This window comes from Perissodus microlepis, chromosome 5, assembly GCF_051167445.1.
Source record: "Perissodus microlepis isolate ML-2025 ecotype Zambia chromosome 5, ASM5116744v1, whole genome shotgun sequence".
In the NCBI taxonomy this organism is placed as follows: Eukaryota; Metazoa; Chordata; class Actinopteri; order Cichliformes; family Cichlidae; genus Perissodus; species Perissodus microlepis.
Window position 1 is genome coordinate 14538722 of NC_140465.1, and position 24152 is coordinate 14562873.

Genomic DNA, 24152 nt, shown 5'->3' on the forward strand with positions numbered 1-24152 from the left:
ACAAGTAGAAAAAAAAGTCTAGTATCCAGTATTTGTCTTGGCCTGTTTATACTATATCAATGTTTTCCACAGAAAGGCCTATTTAGAGTGAAGTTTGTCCTAGCAGTGTCAGAGAGTGGGCGTCTAATGCCAGAAGCATTAGAGCCGGCAATCGCTTGTACCTGTCCAGGAACAGGACGGAAATACAATCAATTAATGCTAATGCTGATCTGATAAATGTGCAAAGAGGCAAAGGTTTGCAGAGATGTTAGCCATAGCAACTTTGATGTTATCACGAGTGTCACTAAGCTAAACTTCGCTCTGTTACTCAGCAGTTTCCATGTCACTCAAATTACTTAATAACTCCAGTTCATGAAGTCCAATGATATTTTCATTTTTCGGGGGTAAATATCACTAATACGTGCTCATTTATGATCCTGAAATTGATGCAACATAAATAATTAAACAAGTACAAATAAACACATGTTAATGTATGCCTGTGGCCAGTTCATTTCATACGAATGCATGAAATACTTCAAATAAGCCATTAGCTATTTACAGCAACATTTGCCTTACTGTGTCCTCATCCCAAATCCTGCTTTTCACTTGCACTGCTATGCTCTTGCAGATCTGTGTGTGTGTGTGTGTGTGTGTGTATGTGTGTGTTGGTGAGTGTGCGTGGTATTGACAGTCAACAGTGGGGGGTGGGTGCTATGTTGTGAGACACTGACAAGCTCTATTTCATGGAGGCAAAGATGCATTTTGAAGTTCTTTAAATCCTTTTAAGGGTCCAGCAGGAGACTTAGCTTCTGAAGCTGCTGCCGCCTTTGCTGCTGTTTATGTCTCTTGCTGGGGAAAAGAAGATGTCCCGAACCCAATATGTGTGTATGTGCCCATACAAACACATTTTCAGAAAAGTTTTTATGTACATTTGGGAAATGTACATAAAAACTAACCACAATATTGAAACCATTTTAGCCCTATATCTTACCTATATTAGCCCTATATCTTACCTACATTATGTATTATTTAGAAATTTTTTTTTTTGGAAATTAAAACATGCCAGTAACCAAGTAGGTTTTAGTGCCTTAATGTATCCAGCAGGTAAAAAGTGAGAGTAAACTGCAACAACTTATCAAAAAAGTACAAAATAAAAATGTTCCAATCGGATGTAAACTGAACCAATGCCACCAGCACCAATCCAACCTCCTCATGAAGCCTTTGTAGGACTCTAAAATAGGACTTTTGAGAAAAATGCATTATATATTGTCCTGGGATAACAAATCCACAGAGTCTTCCTGATACGATGGAGGTGTCCACCACTCTATGTGGTCTAGACCATAGGTGTCAAACTCTGGCCCGCAGCCTACTTACATTTGGCCCACGAAGCCATACAAAATTACTATTAGAGCTGGCCTGCCAGTATTATACAGTGCATGTACTGCTAATACTACAATTCCCAGAATGCTCTGTTGGTGTTTTGGCATGTCAGTCATGACAGGACCCATTAGCACCATAGTCATAGCAACCATGCAAATACTGCCATGCTACCTATCCCAAAATGGAAAAAGAAAGGCAGAAAACAGGAGTTTTCTGAACAGGTGGGAGAATATGATGAAAATTTGATAAATGATAAAATGATAAAATTTAATTCAGAAGGCTGCAAATACATTTTTTATTTAAGAAATGAATTCCACTGATGTGTTATTTAATTGGAATTTTGATTTTGCATGTGTGCAATATTAAGTTATATATAAGTTTATATAAGTTATATATATTGTTTATGTGACAGGTGAGACCTGGAGACTTGGGACCGCCCCTGGTGGGCGGAGCTGGTCTTTGCTCCTTTCATAAGCGCAGGTGTGGGCAATTGGGTATTCCTCTGCAAACCTGAAGCTGCGAGTGCTTGGCACAAGTTGGGCAAGTTGGTGTTTCTTAACTTCTGTCTATGGAAGTCTGATACGGGTCCTCCCCTAAACTTCTGTTAGAACGGTAGGTTACACAAAAATGTACCACTTGAGCTCTGGCTGTTGGCAGAGGTTTACAGTTATTTTCACCCTTGTAGGTGGGAAACATTGCTCCCGTGAGAACGGTATAGTGGACTTCATCGCCACTGACCCACATTTGTTAGGGTGTGACACGAACTTGTGGACAGGTAACAAAACCAATTCAGTTGAGGAATATTCCTGTGTTTTACTGTCCAGCTAAGTGATCTCCTGCCTTTTATTCACAGAGTACAGAGCTGCTGCTTTGCCAGGTGGATTTCTGGCTGCGGGCAAAGGACCCGACACATCAGTGTGTTTTAATTTGTTTTAAACTGGTGTAAGTCGACAGACTGACTGCTGCGGCTGTCGATTGTTTTGTTTTTTGTTTTAATTTTTTCTGTATCAGTAGGCACCACAGATTGATTCTTTTAGTATTTTAACCCCTTTTTTATATATCTATATTGTCGCGGACGGTGAAGGCGCTGCAGGGAAAACAAATCCTTTTTTTGTCTTGCCGCTTTTGCATGCACAGCGGTGGGCCTGAGTGAAGACGGCACTGAAGATTGTGTGGTGTGTGTGTTGTTGTTGTTGTTTTTTTTTTCTCTATAGTGTTTTGCCCATTTGGGGTCATGTGTGAGTTGCCGTCCCCTTTTTAACCTGTGTGCTATGTCGATTTGTTCTTAAACGGTTCCCCGCAGCGCTTGTCCTGTCTCACGGGCAATTATACGGTTTTATCGTTTTTAATAAGGTAAAGCTTTTTAATTGTTTTTAGGTGCCGCTGTTACACTGTTACTTTTATTTTGTATTAAAGATTAAACTCTTAACTGACTGTGCGCCTACGGCTCTGTCCTATTTTAAATAGGTACCTACCACGGGTCACAAACTGGCGTTGTCGGACAGGACGAGCCTCTAGGTGTGCACAGCGATTAGTCAGTTGGTTTGTGTAAAATTCTTTTTTTATTTTTATGGGTGTGTGTTTTAAACTGTTTTATATTTGTATTTATTTATTTTTTTTAGGCAAAGCAGCAGCTGGTAATTCCTGGTGGTAACAAAGTGTAATCTGCATTTAAACACAGTAGGCACACTTACTGTTGAGGGTTTTTATTTTATTATTATGGAGTCCCAATCAGGCATTTCTAGCCCCTGTAGACCTCATGACTCCACCCCTATGGAGGGCTCTCCCCGAGAGAGGTTGGTTTATATCCCTAGAGAGAGGTCGTGCCCCCTGTTTAGTGGAACTGGGGAAATTAGTGTCCAAAGTTGGGTGGAGGAAATAAAATCTGCGATGCGCACTCGTAGACTTGCCCTGTTGATAGAGCCCATTATATTGATGATCATTTGACTGGTGATGCTCGTGAGGAAATAAAATATAGGTCCCAGCAAGTAAGAGAAGATCCAGACCGCATTTTTGATATTCTCCTTAGCCAGTATGGTTGCCCCATGTCCTTTATTGCTGTTAAGGAAGCTTTTTATGCAAGAAGGCAGCAAGAAGGAGAGTCACTGAGGGAATTCTCCCATGCATTGTTTTCTCTCATGGACAAAATGATTCAAAGTTGTCCAGAGAGGCGAATTCCTGAGGCTGCTAGACTGCTTTCTGATCAGTTTGTAGAGGGTGTCCGGGATGGAAATTTGAGCCGTGAGCTTAAAAGGATTGTTCGTGAACATCCAGATTATGACCTCCATACTTTAAGAGATGAAGCCCTCAGGTGGGAGCGGGAAGGCAGAGTAGGAGTAGAACCTGGCCGGTTCAGGACTTATTCTGTCCCAGCAGTCTACAGCATACAGGACAAACAAGGGTGCCAAGGGATACTATTGGGTCAGAATTAGCAGAGGTTAAGGAAATGTTAAAACGGCAGCAGGCCCAGATTGATCAGCTTACACATGAGTTGAGAGTTGGCCATACATCAAGTAAACCTAGGTTCACGCAGAGAGGAAGGCAGGTTATTTGCAGACGGTGTCAGAAACCTGGCCATTTTGCTAAAGACTGTGATAATGAGAGGGTAGTAGCCTTTGAATCTACAGCCCCTAGCAGGAGCTCATCTGGTCAGGGCACGTTTTCCATGCAGACGGAAAACTAGCACCCTCTGTTATGCTGAGCCACATATCAGATGGGGACATAACTGGCTCCAACAGTTGTAATGCTCAAATGTCTGGTCCCCCACCCAAGTTGGTAGGCTCCTGTCCAAAGGTTACCATTAATATGGGAGGGGTAGATGTCTCCTGTTTATTAGACACTGGGTCCATGGTCACTACAATCACGGAGAGGTTTTTTTGCCAAACATTTTAAGAACTGGGGTCCAGAGAAACTGAAAGCATGCCATTGGCTGCGGTTACGGGCAGCTAATGGGCTAGATATTCCCCATGTTGGTTACCTGGAGCTTGATTGCCAGGTGTTAGGGAGGCAAATACCGAAACGTGGTGTGTTAGTTGTTAGAGATCCTTTGGAGCCCAGCCCCAACTCAGAAATATGTGGAGTACTCGGCATGAATGTGATCCGTGAGTGCTATAGGGAGCTGTTTTTGGAACATGGCTCTGCTCTTTTTGACCTTCCTTTAGTGCAGGAGGATCCTTGGCAGCAGGCTTTGCAGCGTTGCCATACAGCGCAGCTACAGCCCGAAGCACAGGTTAGTGGCCCAGTGAGAGTTAAGGGTAGAAGGAAAATTTGCATCCCCGCAGGCACAATGAAGTTTGTACCAACTACATGTCGGAAAGCCCCTTCAGCACACACTGGAACCGCGCTTTTTGAACCATTAGATGCCGGTTTGCCTCATGGTCTCCTTTCTTCTCCAGCTTTGGTCCAAGTGGTCAGTGGCACTGCATTTATCCCAGTTACCAATGTGGGATTAACTGAGGCCATTTTGCCACCTCGCAGTCAGCTTGGCACCTTGTGCCAAGTTGAAATTGTCAGCCAATCGGATGGCTTGACCAGGCTCTTGGAAGATTTGGGAGAGGAAAAATGTGTTACCATGGCAACTCAGAGTGTGGAACCCAACCCTCTGAAAACTGCAATTGATGCAATTGATCTCTCAGCCCTCACTGTACAGGATCAGGACAGGGTAAGAGCCCTTTTGCGTGACTACCAATCTGTTTTTTCTTCTCATGATGGTGATTTAGGGTGTACCAATTTAATGACTCATGAGATCCCACTTTTAGATGAGACTCCGGTCCGCCAGCGGTATCGACGGATTCCACCTTCAGAGTATGAGAGCGTTAAGGCCTATATTCAACACCTGTTGGAAAGTCAGGTGATCAGAGAAAGTTGTAGCCCTTTTGCATCCCCAATCGTGGTAGTACGAAAGAAGGACTCCAGTATCAGGCTTTGTGTGGATTACCGTCTGCTGAACTCAAGGACTAGGAAGGATGCTTTTCCCTTGCCCCGAATTGAGGAGTCCTTGGACGTGTTGTCAGGTGCATGTTGGTTCTCTACCTTGGACTTGGCTAGTGGCTACAATCAGGTCCCTGTTGCTGAGCCAGACAAAAAGAAAACTGCTTCCTGCACTCCTTTTGGGTTATTTGAGTTCAACCGCATGCCATTTGGCCTCTGTAATGCACCAAGCACCTTTCAGAGATTGATGGAGCGAATGTTTGGTTCCCAGAATCACCAGTCTTTGTTGTTGTATCTGGATGATGTGATTGTCTTCTCTACTACAGTAGACGAGCATATTCAGCGCCTAGGAGCAGTACTGGAGACCTTGCGGGTACAAAACTTGAAGGCCAAGTTGGAAAAATGCTGTTTTCTGCAGACAGAGGTAAAGTACCTTGGGCATGTGATCTCCAAGGATGGGGTAGCCACAGACCCAGATAAAATATCTGCTGTGTCTAATTGGCAAACTCCTAGCTCTGTTGCTGAATTGAGGTCATTTTTAGGGTTTGCTAGTTACTATCGCCGCTTTGTTCCAGGTTTTGCATCCCTAGCCGCTCCGCTTCACCAGTTGGTGGCCAAGCTGGCTGGGACTAAGCACAAACGCCCCTCCAAGCGTACACTGCAGGACGTTTGGACAGAGCAGTGTGAAAATAGCTTTCAAGAGTTGAAAGCTCGGTTGGTGCATTCCCCCGTATTGGCTTATGCTAATTTTTCACAACCTTTTATCTTGGAGGTTGATGCCAGCCACTGGGGTCTGGGGGCAGTGCTTTCGCAACAGCAAGCTGATGGCAAGGTGCGTCCTATAGCTTATGCTAGTCGAGGGCTAAAGCCCACAGAACGTAACATGTCCAATTACAGCTCCATGAAACTTGAATTCCTAGCCTTGAAATGGGCTATGACTGAAAAATTTAGAGAATATTTGCTGGGTAACAAGTGTGTTGTCTATACAGACAACAACCCCTTGAGCCATCTGACTACAGCAAAGCTTGGAGCTTTGGAACAGCGCTGGGCTGCACAGCTCTGTTCTTTTGATTTTTCGATTAAGTATCGTCCGGGTCGTACAAATGGCAATGCAGATGCTTTGTCCCGACAGTGTCAGCCATCCGATCAAACTGTCTTTAGAAACACTGCTTCCTGGTACTTCCCTTCCAGACTCTTTAGTCCAAACAGTTTTACCACCCCAGCAAGTAATCCAATCTATGATTTCGGTTTTACCCTCTCATTCACTTGCAGACCTTGCTACTTTGCAGAGGGAGGACCCCACGATTAGTGGCTTTTTGAAGTTTTGGCGCAGAGGAACTGGCCCTACTCGCCAGGAGAGAAGAGATTTGCCAGCAGCAGTGCGGGAAATGTTGCGCCAGTGGAGGAAACTGGTAGAAAAGGAGGGCGTCCTTTATCGGCAGATTTTTCAGCCAGATGGGGGGGGGAACCAGTGTGCCAATTAGTGGTCCCTCAGAGTCTCAAGAATGAGGTTTTACATGGCTTGCATAATGACCATGGTCACCAGGGAATAGACAGGACTGCAGACTTGATACGCAAGAGGTGTTATTGGCCAGGTATGTTTAAGGAGGTTCAGGATTACTGTCAGCAATGTGAACGTTGTGCACAGGCTAAAGCAGTTTACCCGAAACCTAAAACAACCATGGGTCACCTCATGGCTGCGAGGCCCAATCAGATTCTGGCAATTGATTTCTCATGCCTTGAACCCTCCGTTGATGGCCGTGAAAATGTATTGATTCTAACTGATGTGTTTTCAAAGTTCACTCAGGCCATTTGTACTAAGGATCAAAAGGCAACTACTGTGGCCAGTGTTTTGGTTTATGAGTGGTTTTATCGCTTTGGTGTTCCCTCTAGGATCCACTCTGATCAGGGGAGGAGTTTTGAAGGAGCAGTAGTTCAGCAGCTGTGCCAGTTATATGGTGTGGAAAAGACTCGCACCACTCCTTACCACCCACAAGGTAATGGCCAGTGTGAGCATTTTAATCGGACTCTGCATGACCTGTTGAGAACCCTGCCCCCTGAGCAAAAGCGTCATTGGCCCATGTATTTGCAGCAGCTCACCTTTGATGGATTGTGGTATTGTAAGCAAACTACGGGTGAGTCGCCCTATTTTCTTATGTTTGGCCAAGAGCCCCAGCTCCCAATTGACTTCCTGTTAGGCAGAGTGGAGGAACCCACCCACGGCCCGGTGCACACTTGGGTCCAAGAGCATCAGAAACGTCTAGATGTAGCTTATACAGGGAGTGCAGAATTATTAGGCAAGTTGTATTTTTGAGGAATAATTTTATTATTGAACAACAACCATGTTCTCAATGAACCCAAAAAACTCATTAATATCAAAGCTGAATGTTTTTGGAAGTAGTTTTTAGTTTGTTTTTAGTTTTAGCTATTTTAGGGGGATATCTGTGTGTGCAGGTGACTATTACTGTGCATAATTATTAGGCAACTTAACAAAAAACAAATATATACCCATTTCAATTATTTATTTTTACCAGTGACACCAATATAACATCTCCACATTCACAAATATACATTTCTGACATTCAAAAACAAAACAAAAACAAATCAGCGACCAATATAGCCACCTTTCTTTGCAAGGACACTCAAAAGCCTGCCATCCATGGATTCTGTCAGTGTTTTGATCTGTTCACCATCAACATTGCGTGCAGCAGCAACCACATCCTCCAGACACTGTTCAGAGGTGTGTACTGTTTTCCCTCCTTGTAAATCTCACATTTGATGATGGACCACAGGTTCTCAATGGGGTTCAGATCAGGTGAACAAGGAGGCCATGTCATTAGTTTTTCTTCTTTTATACCCTTTCTTGCCAGCCACGCTGTGGAGTACTTGGACGCGTGTGATGGAGCATTGTCCTGCATGGAAAATCATGTTTTTCTTGAAGGATGCAGACTTCTTCCTGTACCACTGCTTGAAGAAGGTGTCTTCCAGAAACTGGCAGTAGGACTGGGAGTTGAGCTTGACTCCATCCTCAACCCGAAAAGGCCCCACAAGTTCATCTTTGATACCAGCCCAAACCAGTACTCCACCTCCACCTTGCTGGCGTCTGAGTCGGACTGGAGCTCTCTGCCCTTTACCAATCCAGCCACGGGCCCATCCATGTGGCCCATCAAGACTCACTCTCATTTCATCAGTCCATAAAACCTTAGAAAAATCAGTCTTGAGATTTCTTGGCCCAGTCTTGACGTTTCAGCTTGTGTCTTGTTCAGTGGTGGTCGTCTTTCAGCCTTTCTTACCTTGGCCATGTCTCTGAGTATTGCACACCTTGTGCTTTTGGGCACTCCAGTGATGTTGCAGCTCTGAAATATGGCCAAACTGGTGGCAAGTGGCATCTTGGCAGCTGCACGCTTGACTTTTCTCAGTTCATGGGAAGTTATTTTGCGCCTTGGTTTTTCCACACGCTTCTTGCGACCCTGTTGACTATTTTGAATGAAACGCTTGATTGTTCGATGATCACGCTTCAGAAGCTTTGCAATTTTGAGACTGCTGCATCCCTCTGCAAGATATCTCACTATTTTTGACTTTTCTGAGCCTGTCAAGTCCTTCTTTTGACTCATTTTGCCAAAGGAAAGGAAGTTGCCTAATAATTATGCACACTTGATATAGGGTGTTGATGTCATTAGACCACACCCCTTCTCATTACAGAGATGCACATCACCTAATATGCTTAATTGGTAGTAGGCTTTCGAGCCTATACAGCTTGGAGTAAGACAACATGCATGAAGAGGATGATGTGGACAAAATGCTCATTTGCCTAATAATTCTGCACTCCCTGTAAAGGTGTGAGTAACCACACCAAAGCAGCAGCGACGCTGCGTGCAGATCGTCAACCTGCCCCAGCTTCTGACCCCTTGCCATTGCATCAGTTAGTGTATTTGAGAGATCATACCATTCGGGGCCGGAATAAAATCCAAGATTTTTGGGGCGTTACACCGTATTGTATTGTCCGTGCCCCTGCTGATGCTGGTCCTGTGTATACAGTGGCCCCACTCCATGATCCAGAACAGAAAAGACAGGTTAATAGACAATTGATTAAGCCGATCCCTGCTGATATTTGTGAGAAAATAAGGGCAGAGCTCCAGCAAACTCCTAACCCTAGAAGTTCACCTGACCGGTTACCCCTGTCTGAGGATGAGGGAGACTTTTATGTGTGGCAACAAAGGGAGTCCCCTAGAGGTGACCCCCAACGTGTACGAACGGATTCTGCACCTTGTCCCCAACAACCCCCAGAGGACCTGGCTATAGTAATGAGGCCGCAGTCCAGAGGGACTGAGCCTGGTACCCTGACTCCACAGTGTAGTGTCCCCATTCCATTAGCTGAAAGTGGTACAGTTAGAAGAACGACACGCTCAACAGCTGGCCACCATTCCAATCCACACCATCTGCCCCAATCAGCTGAAGCCAGGCCACCTAGTGTACATTCAGTTACAGCTTTTTACAGACCGTGGCTTTAAAGTTTCATTGTCGGGTCGCCAATGCAAAAGCCAGGGGGGAGAATGTGACAGGTGAGACCTGGAGACTTGGGACCGCCCCTGGTGGGCGGAGCTGGTCTTTGCTCCTTTCATAAGCGCAGGTGTGGGCAATTGGGTATTCCTCTGCAAACCTGAAGCTGCGAGTGCTTGGCGCAAGTTGGTGTTTCTTAACTTCTGTCTATGGAAGTCTGATACGGGTCCTCCCCTAAACTTCTGTTAGAACGGTAGGTTACACAAAAATGTACCACTTGAGCTCTGGCTGTTGGCAGAGGTTTACAGTTATTTTCACCCTTGTAGGTGGGAAACATTGCTCCCGTGAGAACGGTATAGTGGACTTCATCGCCACTGACCCACATTTGTTAGGGTGTGACACGAACTTGTGGACAGGTAACAAAACCAATTCAGTTGAGGAATATTCCTGTTTTACTGTCCAGCTAAGTGATCTCCTGCCTTTTATTCACAGAGTACAGAGCTGCTGCTTTGCCAGGTGGATTTCTGGCTGCGGGCAAAGGACCCGACACATCAGTGTGTTTTAATTTGTTTTAAACTGGTGTAAGTCGACAGACTGACTGCTGCGGCTGTCGATTGTTTTGTTTTTTTGTTTTAATTTTTTCTGTATCAGTAGGCACCACAGATTGATTCTTTTAGTATTTTAACCCCTTTTTTATATATCTATATTGTCGCGGACGGTGAAGGCGCTGCAGGGAAAACAAATCCTTTTTTTGTCTTGCCGCTTTTGCATGCACAGCGGTGGGCCTGAGTGAAGACGGCACTGAAGATTGTGTGGTGTGTGTGTTGTTGTTGTTGTTGTTGTTTTTTGTTTTTTTTTTTTTTCTCTATAGTGTTTTGCCCATTTGGGGTCATGTGTGAGTTGCCGTCCCCTTTTTAACCTGTGTGCTATGTCGATTTGTTCTTAAACGGTTCCCCGCAGCGCTTGTCCTGTCTCACGGGCAATTATACGGTTTTATCGTTTTTAATAAGGTAAAGCTTTTTAATTGTTTTTAGGTGCCGCTGTTACACTGTTACTTTTATTTTGTATTAAAGATTAAACTCTTCTTAACTGACTGTGCGCCTACGGCTCTGTCCTATTTTAAATAGGTACCTACCACGGGTCACATTTAGTATTAAGCTTTGCTTGTTCCATATTCAGTTTTTCAGCAAAACTTGTTTGAGTCCATAAGAAAAGATTCCTTGTTATATTTGGAGGAAGACTTTTTTTTTTTTTTTTTTTTTTTTTTTTTCTTTTTTTTTCCAAAGAATATTAATGTTAGCCCGCAACTTTGATCCAGTTTTGAATTTTGGCCCACTGTGTATTTGAGTTTGACACCCCTGGTCTAGAGTAAGCTTCTTTCAGCGATTCCCTTACTCACAATGGGTCGCCACAGCAGATGAATATACATATTTGATACTGCACAGACTTTCACACCGGATGCACTTTCTGACACAACCCTCCCCCAACATTTGTGTCACCTCCTGGTCTCATTCACGTGTTAGCCAAATGTGTTAACCACCACACTATGGAGCCACTACTACTCTGTTCAAGACTGTGGAGAGGACTGGTTAATAATCAAAGGATGTTTTTCAAAATAAACTGTAGCCAAAAAAGGATTTTGGCTACAGTAGATATTATCAAAAGATATTGTAGGTAACAATAGACAGTTCTATATGTACAAAAGTATGGGTCTACTTACTTATACAGGAGCTTCTAGTTTTAAAAGGTGGTGCAAGTGTCATAAACCTGCATTCTTTATAGTAGCCACCAGATTTGGTATCCGGTCGTTAAGTGATGACGTGACGAATCCTACTTCCGGGCCTAAAGTAGTCTGCGTTTAATATGGCTTTTGTGTTGTTAACATGTTTAATGTTATGTATTTTCTTCTATTTAATCTCAAAAAGCTCCTAAAACAGTCAGTGATCACTGTTGACCTCCCTCGGCTTTTATTACCGCTAATCATTTAAGCTCAGTTTTTAAAACCTTAGGATGTAACTACAGCCCAGCCCATGCAACAGTATATGAATGACTAACCTCGTTTTGTGGATGGATTATCTCAGTTGTTCTCCTGGCTGAAGTTTGGTCCTTTTACAGCATCCTGCCATGCGATTACATTTGTTCCTGACCACCGAGAATACTCACGGTAACTTTTGAGTGGAAAAAAAGTTAGCTTGTTTATATTATGCTAACATAGCTGTGTCGCTAGCGGTCACGTAGCACATCAGTATATACCAGCTAGCCAAACTTCAGTAACCCTACAAACGTCACTGCTGTTTAGTTTTGTCTTCATTTATGTTGGAAGTGATAACAGAGCTGTACATTTTAATTTGTTTCCAAAACCCTGCAGTCAGGACATGCTATATTGTATTTAGATAGAAGCTAGCGAGCTAACTTCTAACTCCGTTAAATGTCATAAATTTCGTTTTCATGGATGCCTGGATGTTAAACTCAATTGTTACACCTGGTAGAGCAGAACGCTGATCATTTTATTAAAGATGAAAGACTTTAGACAGTTTTTCAACTCTCAGTAATGCCATAGTGATCGTTTGATATATGGACCTGCAGCGGAGTTTAGGCCCAGACACGGCTAGTGACGTCAGACTTAACGACCGGATAGGTTGCAAAAACACTTCCGGTTCTATAGAACTCCATGGGAAAATGGCCATCCACAGCAACCTCTCTCCTGTCTCCTTTGCTGATTTTGGCTCATACTGTATTAAACTTTGAGTCACTTTCATACGTTTTAGCAATTCTAGCTGTTGGAGAAGAAGATAACTCACATTGGCTACTGACAGGTGATTGTCCAGTTGGTAGCCAATGAGAGGGACCATCTGATTAGCTTTGTTGTCCTTATACATTTTTCAGTTATAGACTTATAGATTAAAGATTATTTGCAAAATTGCATGCTGTTTTCATACAGTGTCCCAGGATTTTTTGGAAGCGGGATTGTTAGTGCAGTTGGGTGTTTTTTAAAAATGTCTTTGGGAGCAGAGTTGATGCATGTTTTTTTCTCTCCCATATCTCTGAACATGTGGGTGCATACAGATGTAGAGGATACATGATAACCTTGAAGTGTATAACCATGGGTTACTCCAACATTTCTTTTAAATATACTTACTTTCCGACTTCCACATCCCAATAGTACAATATTAACACCTCTCCCCACCCACTGATGCCTTATCTTCTATTCTGAGGGAGTAGCTGTAGAGAAAGTGAACTGACAGAGTTCCAATAGTGTAGTTGTTAGACATGGCAGGGCCACTGTGGGCTTAACTGCTGGCTGGAAAACTTCATCTCACATCCCCCTGCCCTTCCTCCCTTTCTCTCATTCTGTCCTTTCCTGCCTCCCTCCTTCATTACTCTCGCCTTCCCCCTCTGGTGGTCCTGCAACTCCAATCACTCTGCTCTTATTACCAGAGAGAAGGAACTTACACACACTCATAGACATATAGTGGCTTTCCGTTCTTCCTATTACCAGAGCATGTCCCATGCTGCTGGGACCTGTCAGGTATGCTTGATTCAGCTTTTTTCCTGACTTTCTGCCTCTCGTTGCTAAATCTTACACTGTCTTTGTAATTGCGACTCTCTTTACCACCTTTCTTCCTCCTTACCTCACCTTCCTTTGCTAACCCAGGCAGCCAGGGGAACAAATTGGCGCCCGGCTGAGCTAAATGTGCCTGGTGCTGAGAGCCAGATGGTACTGGCACGGAGAAGGAGGGAGCAAAGGATGGCTCCTTCTGAGAGATGGAGCGTCTAAGCCATGGCACAGCAGAGCAGCATGGGGGAGCTAGCTTTGCACACTAATAATCTATTAGTGTTCAGGGTCCCCAAAAGCTGTGCAAAGGCCCTTGCCAGGGTCCACTGTGACCTGCTCACAGCTTTGGTGAATAGGAGGCTTAAATGAAGACTGGACATCATACAGGAGGGAGGATTATGGAATAACATGCTGAGGAGTGGAAGGAGAGAAGAAGAGAGGATAAGAAAGAGGCTCAGAATGAGAGGTGTGATGTCAGCTGCTAGAAGATGAATATGTTGTTAGTCTCACTTCTGATTTCTCGTTTGTGTCTCTTTGTCTGTCTCAAAATTAAAAATGCAACCACAGTAATGAACACAGCAGTAGTCGGATGATAGCCATGTCTTTAAAAGGGCCCAAGACAATCAAAAGAAACAGACTTTTTTAGATTTCAGTGAATAGTTATAATGTAGATGGGATATCCATCTCAGTTGAGTCTGTAAGAACTTTGCCCTCTCTGTCTTTCAGTGTCATACCTTCTCTCTCAAAATCTCCCTCACTCTCTTATTTGTTCCTCTTTCAGGGTTTCTTGGCAAATTTCAGCTGCTCACTTCATGCTCCACTTTCCCCTATATCAACCCAAATTCCTCTATTTGGCGCTTACATAACACATAGCATAGGATTTGGGCTTCGATAGCAGACCAATCAAATGCAATAATTTTTCATCTGACTTTGGCCTATCCTCCTCAATATTCTCCTATCGTGGCACACAAAGCCGCCTAGGCCATCCATGCATAAGCAACACTATCCGCAGGCATATTCGTTCACACGTACCGATGCACAGACTCAAGTCGACATGCAGACTGTGCATGCTGACATTTAAGGAAATACAGACGGTGTGTGCATCATTGTTCGTCTGTGGGTGGTGCAAATCAGAATGGCTAAAATAAATGATTATTCTTGTCACTGATTCATCTTTGGGTCGTTTTCTCAATTAATAAGCGGATTGGTTAGTGTGTAAAACATCTAAGATGTCACTCTCAATAGAACTCGGGGTACTGTCTTCAGATGTATTGTTTAATTTTTCCAACACTCCATGGATGAAACACAACCATCACATTTTTTTTCTGCAAAATTACTTATTAAACCAATAAATGATCAAAACACTTGACCTTTTTTATTCGGATTAACTCATCGATCAATTGGTCTATAAATGTGAAGTTGTGTGTTTATGCCTTGCTGAAAGGTTGCTTGTCTTGTGATAAGGTCAGGCCATCTCCAAATACTGTGCAAGAGCACCTCAGAGCACTCCTTGTTTCTTATGCGATCTAATGTATATTAACTCTGACACCCCTTCCCACTCACACCTACAAGTAAAATACTAGTACAGTAAAAGTGGCTGAGTACCAAGCCTGTGAGGCTTAGCTCTGTTGGCCTTGGTTCAAGTAGTGTGGAATAACTCTATCTGTGTTAGCCAGCACAACACTTACCCCAGCACTAAGGATATATGTTTATTCATCGCAACACAGACATTAATTAAAGCTGATTAGCTTCTTTCTCCTTTCCTTTGCCCACATTGATACATAAATAGTGGAAAAATCATTTTCCAGGCTATCGTTTTCAAAAAGTTAGTAAACTGTATTTCTAGGCAATATTAGAATTAAGCTATCTTAAAGATTAAAGTGATTTATATGCTGGTGATTTATATGCAGCACCAGCAAGCTATAATAGAAACAAATAAAATGCAGGGACTGTTTTTCCCTTTTGTGTCTCTACTCTTTGTTGCGCTCATTATTTAAATCATTATTGTTTTATGGAGCTAAATATTTTTTTTTAAATATATATTTCTAAGTTTTTCTGCTTCTTTGTACATTCCCTCACATACCAGGTATTTGCTAACATCCGTGAGTCCTTATACTGAGGTGATGATTGTTATTCTCTCACTGATCCATTTAGAAACAGTCACATAAAAGTGTTCAGAAATGCACAGGAGTAACTGATGGTACTGAGCAGGCCAATCACAGTGCTCAGTGCTCAGAAATGAATGAACACTCTGTGGGGTCACTGCTTAAACATTATAAATTAAACTGTTGTGTGACAACAAAAGCAATATGTTAGCTGATGTTACGTTTTTGACGTATCTTCGTACAAAAATATTCAGAGGAGTCATGTTCTCCATAGAACATATTATTTGACACACACACAGTCTAAATTTATCTGAATGCAGAAAGATTTAAGAAGAGTACAAATTTAAGAACTTGGAAGTTTTCAGGGCACCCCCCCCCCCCCCCCCACACACACACACACACACACACACACTCAAACAACAAAAAAACTTTGAAACTGATTACATTTGAAAGCACCAGGATTCCTCTAGAGTTTAGTCAAACTAAATAACCAGGTAAAAACGGCCAAGATCAGGGAGGTAAAAAACCCCAACAAACACCGCCAATCTTCAGTGATCTGCAGTGTTATAAGAAGCCGAGAGGTGGACTACCATATTATCAGTACTCTGTCTGTCAGGCTTTTAGAAAACCACTGTTGGGTAAAAGATATACAACAACCTGTTTGGAGATGGAAAATATCAGGCACTGCAGGTCACCTGGTTAATACCATTGCCACAATCAAGCATGGGAGTGGCAGGATTATTCTGTGGGGATGTTTTTAGCTGCAGGGACAAGGAGGCCAGTCAGAGCTGGCTGGAGTATAAATACAGCCAAATACAGAGAGGACCTTGAGACTTAGAGGAAATATACTTGGAGTGCATGAGACCGGGGTAAAGGTTCATCTTTCAGCATAACAATGACAGGAAGCATATTGTGAATGAGTAGCCTAGAAAAGCCGAGGTTGTCTCTACAGAACATCTGTAGAGACATCTAAAGACCCTTCATGTGTAGGTTTCCACACACACACAAAATACATGAGAAATTAATAGTTTCAATACTATTAGAATGGGAGCTTTACATTTTGAGTTTGATAAATTAAAAAAGAAATCTAAAAGCATGCATTCTCTTTGTCGAGGGTTATTGGAGGTAGATATGGAATGTGTCCTTTTCACACAAAAACTTAATTTTCAAAATTAAAATATGTAAAAAGGAAAAGTGCCTGAACACTTTGTGAGTTGCCATACAGAAGCAGCGTGGTTTGAAAAGCACACCTCTGCCTCATCTCCCCTCTGATAATAGACTGTGTTGAGCTATGGACAAAGGTCATTTGCAAGAGTAGGAGGAGACAAAAACTGTCTGAGGGAGCAGTTAATGGACTAGTGGGTTATTGAGGTGTCAGATCAACAGAGAAAATGTGAAAGAGGGAGGGAAACGGGACAAGAGAAAGAACCAAAAACTAAAGCCAGATAGGTGCAGTAAAAAAAAAAGATGCACCAAAGTCAGCTGTTTTCAAATCTAGCCTTCGGAGAAGACACACCAACCCCGAAACAGTAATACCTGAAGCAAGGCAAGGTTGGAGACATATGCAAAACAGTCAGATTGCATATGGTTTTTCGTGGAGACACAAAGCTATGTGTGTTTATGAGTCTGAACAACAGTAAGGCAGCAATCATTGCTGTGAGAAGTCAAAGAAAAGGTCATTAATGTGTGTGAGCTCAAGTAAACAACAAAAATACTTGTGTATATGCGTGCATGGAGGAGCATATCAGTGGGGACGGGGAGGGTGGAAATAGAGACAGTTGTTTTGGAAGGGCAATGAGATCCGTGTCTGTGTCTGTGTCCGTGTCTGTCTGTGTGTGTGAGTTTGTGTCCCTTCATCTCTGTGTACTTGTATGCTGGCAAAAATAGACAGTGTTGTGTCTGACTGAAACAGGTGTCCAAACATCACAACACACACTCTCACAAACACACAGACTATGAAACTCACATGCCCGAATAAAGAGACATCCCGCTCTTTATTCATCAAAAAGTTTTCAAAATGATGTCGACCAGTTACATTTTAGAAACAATGATTAATCATGAAATAATCATTTGATTCTTTGAACTTCATAAACTTGTGGAGCTCTCCAAAAAGCTGGATTGTGCTTCTCAAGCACCTAATGCTTTGAGCTCTGCAGGGTTGACATTTGGTGACTGAACACCAGTTTCTTTACTCTGTAAATAGTTCTTGCATGTTTGGACCTGCACGTTGGGTCAGTGTCCTGTTGTATAAGGAAAATGGTTCTAATGGAGCCCCTATACACAGGGTATGGCATGGACCGAGTGTTCCTTGTTGTAGATCCCTTTCATTCTGAACCAGTTTTCCACCTTCTAAACTAAACTGTCAAATTTCTTCACCATGCTTGGAAGATGGTATCAATCAATACGCCAAGCATCTTTTAATTTTTATGCCTTGTTTCACAAATCTTTCTGAAACAGCCCGGATAGTTCTCAAGACTTTCCCCCCCCAATCTTCTACTGAAAAAAAAGTCTGTTCTCTTAGGTTCTCCTTTCACTGGCCAGTCTAGGTTTTGTCTTTGCAACTCTGCTCAGATAGAACAACACAAACAGTTGTTCTCTGTACTGCTGATAATGAGAGTGGCATTTTGTGGTTACCATTTAGATATGAAGCACCTGTCTCCCAGATTTGAGACTTTTAACATGATAAAACTTGTACAAGGTAAGAGAGATGGCTACTGAAATTGGGTCTCTGTTCGCCTCTATTGGTATTCTATTAGAAATCCATTAATCAATTTTTTTTTATAAAATGTGCTTTTCCATCACAAAGAAGGAGATTTCCAAGGGACCTGCAACTTTTGAGTGACAGAGGATTCACTGGATATATATATAAAATCTTACAAATTTAACAAATCTATCGCTCACTATCTATTCTCTACGTTACACACACATGTATACATATGTGGCATATGGAGAAAGCAGGCATATGATATGCCTGCTTTCTCCTCTAAAGGTCGGAACTGTTTTCTTCACTCAGCAAAGTAACAGTGTGTGTGTGTGTGTGTGTGTGTGTGTGTATAACATGAGCTTTTGTGCGCATGCTTGTGTGTTTAAAACCTAATTTGTCTATGGGCAAACCCATCTCTGAGGGCTGTATTAGAGGCATTATGCACTGTAATGGGCTGACATGTTAATCTGAAACTCTATTCTCTGTAGCTAATGAACATATCCATCCTAGTCTGTGTGTGTGTCTGTGTGACTGTGCATGTGTGGCAAAATGGCAACGTCCCACTTTTATGATGTTAGCGAGGCAAACACAAATGCCAAGGTGATGGAGGTTTGTGTCTTTTGAACAATGACAATGTTGAAGAGCGCTGAATTTTGAATTGCTCCAACAGTGCATTTTTACATGTGTGCATGTTTGAGTGTGCATCTTTGGAGGAGAGACATAGATCTGACAGATTTGGGTCAAACCAGTCCCGTAGAGTCAGGAAACCTACAGAAGACATAACAAAACACTACACACAAATGCACATGCCTAGTAGGTTAAGATAACAAATGTTTTTTAGGCAAAAGGACAAAAAGAGTGCTCAGATTTGGGAAAAAAGACTGTATTGCCATGCCAATGCATATACATCAGAGGAGTAAACGCACACATACAGAGAAAACCTGACATACCACACACATGTAGGCACTCATAACTAGAGGGCTACACAGCAGAGGCGGCAAGCGCAAATGCAAAACTGTCACATTGTAATGTAGTTGAGGGCATAAACACACCAGCTTTGGTCATTTTGAGAGCAGCAGCAAATCACCCTAATTACCACCAACACATATAGGAAAGTGGGGTCAGGATCATTGCCAACTGCTACAACATTGCTCTTACACACAGTATTCATCACATCCAAACCTGAGATTTCAGAAGTCATATGTTATTCTTTTTCCTCACACTTCCCCCTCATCATTGCAAAATGCACACTGCAATTTCTAATAATGCATAGAGGCCAGACAATCCTCATTCCTCAGCTGTGCAGAACAAAACTGAGTCAAAATCAATTGCAACTAAGACTTTTTTTCTTTTTTTTTTTTGGTTTCTCCGTCTCACTGCCTGCACTGTCCGTTGCATCATCTCTCCATTCTGTGGATGCTGTGGAAATGACCACAGGTTTGTTTGGATGTGTGCATGCACAAGTTGAGCGTGGTGCTTTGAGAGAGAAAGCGAGAGACAGCTTATGCATGTGCTCGCCAGCTATAATGTCTGCATAATGTCCCCGAGGTCTCTGACTGTATAACTAATACTTGTATTATTGCTAGAATAAAACATTACGTTGAACCCAGCAGGATTAGAAAACAAGCATGACAGCCTCTACCCACTCTCTCCCTCACTGACACACACACACACAAACACACATATATGCATGCATGTGTAGAAGCAAGCAGCCCAGGGCCATGTACACTAGCAAGCAGCCATGTTTCTTTCACAAGAGGCTGCAGCGAGCTTGTCATCGTCAGCATGATTCTCTCTCTCGCTCTCTCTGTCTGATACACACACATGCACACCGTAATGTGTACTGTGCCACGCATTTAGACGGGGGGGGGGGAGGTCAGAGGCTAACATAGCTTTATGTGCTGAGGCTTCATTGTCGTCATGCTCTGTGACTTTAACAGCCCTTATTCAGCTCTCCTTTCTCTTAAAGACACACATAAGGGTGACAGATGTCAAAGATGGCCTACAATACAATCAAGTCCTTTTGCTCCAATTGCCACTGACAGGCCGGTCACCACATGCAGAGGTGTTTCCACTCAGTTAATTACTGTTAGGCTCTGCCCTCCCTTCTCACAGGGAGGGCTCTCAACGCCAAGCTCAGACCTCTACATGCAGAGTCAAGCATCTCTTAGTGAGCCAAAATCTTCCATTTATTTTTGACCCACCTTTCAACCCACTACATTACCTTTCTGCCTACTAGACATTTAGATCTTCCTTTCTGGCATGCTGCCACTTATGAGCTTTTGATGTGATATGGGCCTGCATATCCCCATCATCTTCACAGATATCCCAGGACATGAAGGAGTGTTAGATGGGATCCCCAGAAGATATAGTCTATAAATATTAAATTACATTTTAACAGGGGTGCTATCCCAGGGTCTCAAATTCTGGCAAAAGAGCAAGATCTACCTTGCTCACTGAGCTATTACCACCAGACCTATGCCATTCATTCATTCATTCACATTTTTATTTAAATCAGCACAACTCTCTTGATCGTAAGCCTCTATGATTATGGTGCCAAAGACTTTTGGGGCCCAAGATAGCTGACTCTGATTGGCTAGTGATCCCCATGACCAACCTATAACCTCTCATCACATAACTCGGCAAATCATAGCAACAAACCGAACAGGAAGGATGCTTCTCCCTCTTGGAAAATAAAAAAACAAAAAACCCCAAGGCCATCTAATCCCACACCCAAACCTGACTCTCCCCCTCCTTCAAAGGCCGGCTGCTCCTCACCTGAGGCAGCGCGGCGTTGATCTGCCGCTGGAGCACATCCCTCTCGTGCAGCGCCCCCTGCAGCTTGGTTTGAGACTGAATGAGAGTCTCCTGAGTCTCCCTGAGGGACTCCAGCAGCTTGTCCCTCTCGTCCAGCATGTTGACCATGAGTTGTTCGAAGTTGGCCTCCTGGTCCGAGCCGTTCGGGACGCCGCCGGTGCCTCTCGGAGGACCAGCCGAGTCTCCTTCGCTGATGGTCGGCATCACCTCACACATCATCTTTCCTGCTCTGTGGTCTGGGCAACGCTATAGGACAGTGTCGCTGTCGGGATTAAGAAGGAATATGTGTATGCGTGGGGGTTATAACCCTGATAAACAGACTTACAGTAACTGATAAATAGGGCCCATTAACGCCCCGTAGCAACGCACATTCAAGGCAATCGCAGTTACGCACCTTACTCCCAGCACGCTGGAGCTCTATTTTTCATGCATCAAACGTGCGATCTTACGCTTTATATCGCCATACCTAATCAGAGTGACTGAAACGATGAGACGACCGCTGACGTTTCATCCATATTAACCGGCGTTTTTTCACCCAGTGAGCCGATCCGCCCTGCCCGGCGCGCCATGCACTCACATGTACAAATCCCGGCGTGATGTGATTGACAGCTCAGCTCAGAGATAGACGGGTACGTTTAGAGGGGTGGTGCCCGCGAGCGCGACGGAGATCATAGTAGGTACACTGACAGGGAAATTTAAAAAAGCAGCAGAAAATATCGGGGAGAAGGTCGGCGTCCTTATTCCCGTGGATAGTGAGAGCGACTCTTATCTGCATCCGCCTTCTCCGCTTCCATCTCTTCACACCGCCGCCGAACCGATGTTCACTCCTCCTCCCAGTCCCTCTGTCACAGAAACACACACTCGCTGGCGCGCGCCCCCACAAACCCACGCGCACACATACACACACTGCAGTTGTCACCACCAGTCTATAGAGCTTTGGGAATACTGGGACCTAGTCCCCAGGATTACCCTATAAACGACTGCGCCATGTGTGCATAATACAGGAGTGAAGTGATCATTTATGTCCCCTCGAATCAGCATTCTACATTTAGACTATACTGCAAGTTATGGCTCAGAATTCAACCTTAATTGCTGAAGTGTAATTAACTTCTCACATCAGCACCACTAAGCACGTTGCTGACCTGACAGCTCCTGGGACTCGATGCCCATTCTAGTGGCATCAATTCAACCAAGCTGAACACAGTGTATCTAGTGTGGAGCACACCCTGGAGGACTTGAAATGAACCCGAAGATTGCAAGCGTTAGGCAAATTGGAGATGTAAACTTGAAACAGAAATCGCCTGGGTATAGCATTTTGGCCAGTCTGTCATTTTTGATGTTGACCTATGTCAACTGCACACTGTGTCAGAGATCAAGAGATTTTTAATGTTTATTTCTCGTGACTTTTTATGAGTCATTGTGGGTTTGATGTATTGCTTTGAGATTTCTTTTATAAATATATCATTCCAGACACATAAACAAGCACCAATTTAAAAAAATATAAAAAAAAATCCCACTCATCTTGATCTGTGTTCAAGTAGCAGTGGCAATGCTATTATAAATATCTTTAAAAACAGGAACTATATACAGTATTTCCAGGTTCTCCAGTGCAGCTCTCCATAACAGTCCCAGTTTCTCAGGTTCTGAGATGCAACCCTCCACAGCAATCCCAATTTCAGTTGTGCAGCCCTCCACAATAGTCCCAGTTTCTGCAGTGCAGCTCTTCACAACAGTCCCAGTTTCTCAGGTGGCCCTTTAGGAAAATGAATTGTTGATTTAGATTGTTGTTTGAAGGCATTCTGTGTGTTGCAGTTTTGTGATTCTTACTTTTAGTGGTTCTCTCAAAACTTTCAAATGCATTAAAAGAATATGTAGCAACATTTTCTCATGTAACACACTAGAGCTCTCCCACAAAACTAAGCCACTGCATTTCCAAAAATCAACTGTAATTGCTGTTATCATTTGAAAAAACAAACAAACTGTGAAATATGGTGAAAAAGCTATTTATATAAAAGTGATGAGCAAAGAGAAGACAGTTATGACTGATTATACCATGATCAGATCTGTAACGATATGTGCAGATGGGCCTTTGCGGCCAGTAAAGGCAAAACTGGATGTCACTGAGATATTGCATGTGAGAATGTATAAATTCTTCCTGAAAGACAGAGAAAAATTAATTGAAGCTGGAGATTTTTGAATGAGATGTGTGACAACGTCTGAATGATATGTCACAGCTCATGCCAACCAGATGTTGTAAGTTTAATAACCCCACAACCACTACTTCATTATGTTTAGCTTTCATAGCCCTGAAAAGGGTGCTAATGTAATGTCAGGCATGCTCTATATGTATTAATGCTGGGTTGCTAAATAATAATTTTCAGTCTAAATAATATCACAACTGCAACTGTCCAAGCTTTTGAGTTTTTAGAAGCAATGTTGGTTATTTAACACCACCACCTAGTGGTAGAACAGATTATCTGCAGCAGTGCTTCAAACCAACATTTATAATGCTGACCTTGATGCGTTCTTTTCAACAGAAGCATGTTTACTTTAAGTGAATGAAACTTTTTCTGAATTCGGTCTTTATTCCTCTCTCACAGAAAATTCAGCATGCTGCCTTGAGTGGCTGGCAATTTAAACTCCATGGTCAGAAGTTACTTTTGATTATGTATTTTAATAGTATTTTAAACGTAATGTTTTTTTCTGTATTTATACAGTCTTTGTTTTAGTTCTAAATTGTTTTTTGAATGGTAGGTTATAATTATAATCATTATTGTTGTTATTATCAATATTACTGTTAATAATAATAATAAGAAGAAGAAGAAGAAGAAGAAGAAGAAGAAGAAGAAGAAGAAGGAAAGAAGAATTTATTAATCAATTAGTTTATTTTTTTCATTACATTTCTCACTATCTACAAACATGTTATTTGGGGTGGGCATTTCAAATACTATTGTGTATTTACTAGGAACTATTTAACTCATGCTCAAAGATCACACATCCCACTCAACTCCCAAATGACAAGGAGTACTTGTGGTACACATTGTGTCATACTAGCTTTACTTCATTATTATTAATTTATTAATTTATTTAAGTTTATTCCAAGTTTTGAGCAATATTACTGTACGGATAAATGAGATTTCCCCAATCTTAATCATGAAGCAAGTGGTTGGCACTGTTGCTT

At 42.7% G+C, this 24152-nt stretch overlaps 1 protein-coding gene and 2 long non-coding RNA genes across 6 annotated transcripts in view; 2 read left to right on the plus strand and 1 right to left on the minus strand.

The window, feature by feature from the left end:
* Positions 1-21830, minus strand: part of ppfia4 (PTPRF interacting protein alpha 4) — a 71754-nt gene extending 49924 nt beyond the window's left edge. For 2 of the 4 annotated variants that reach the window (XM_084928074.1, XM_084928070.1), the window contains exons 1-2: positions 21366-21830; positions 20933-21233 (exon numbers count right to left, since the gene is read on the minus strand). In XM_084928074.1, coding sequence (XP_084784200.1) covers positions 20933-21190 — 258 coding nt within the window. In that variant the 5' untranslated portion in view covers positions 21191-21233; positions 21366-21830. The remainder of the gene's footprint in view (positions 1-20932; positions 21234-21365) is intronic. The other 2 variants (XM_084928071.1, XM_084928073.1) reach the window with 2 other exon arrangements.
* On the plus strand, positions 1773-3720 carry LOC146386880 (uncharacterized). Its single transcript, XR_014800249.1, has 3 exons — positions 1773-1971; positions 2045-2134; positions 2213-3720. It is a non-coding gene; the product is annotated as an uncharacterized LOC146386880 (long non-coding RNA).
* On the plus strand, positions 9972-10984 carry LOC146386881 (uncharacterized). Its single transcript, XR_014800250.1, has 3 exons — positions 9972-10042; positions 10116-10205; positions 10282-10984. It is a non-coding gene; the product is annotated as an uncharacterized LOC146386881 (long non-coding RNA).
* Positions 21831-24152: the final 2322 nt, after the last annotated feature.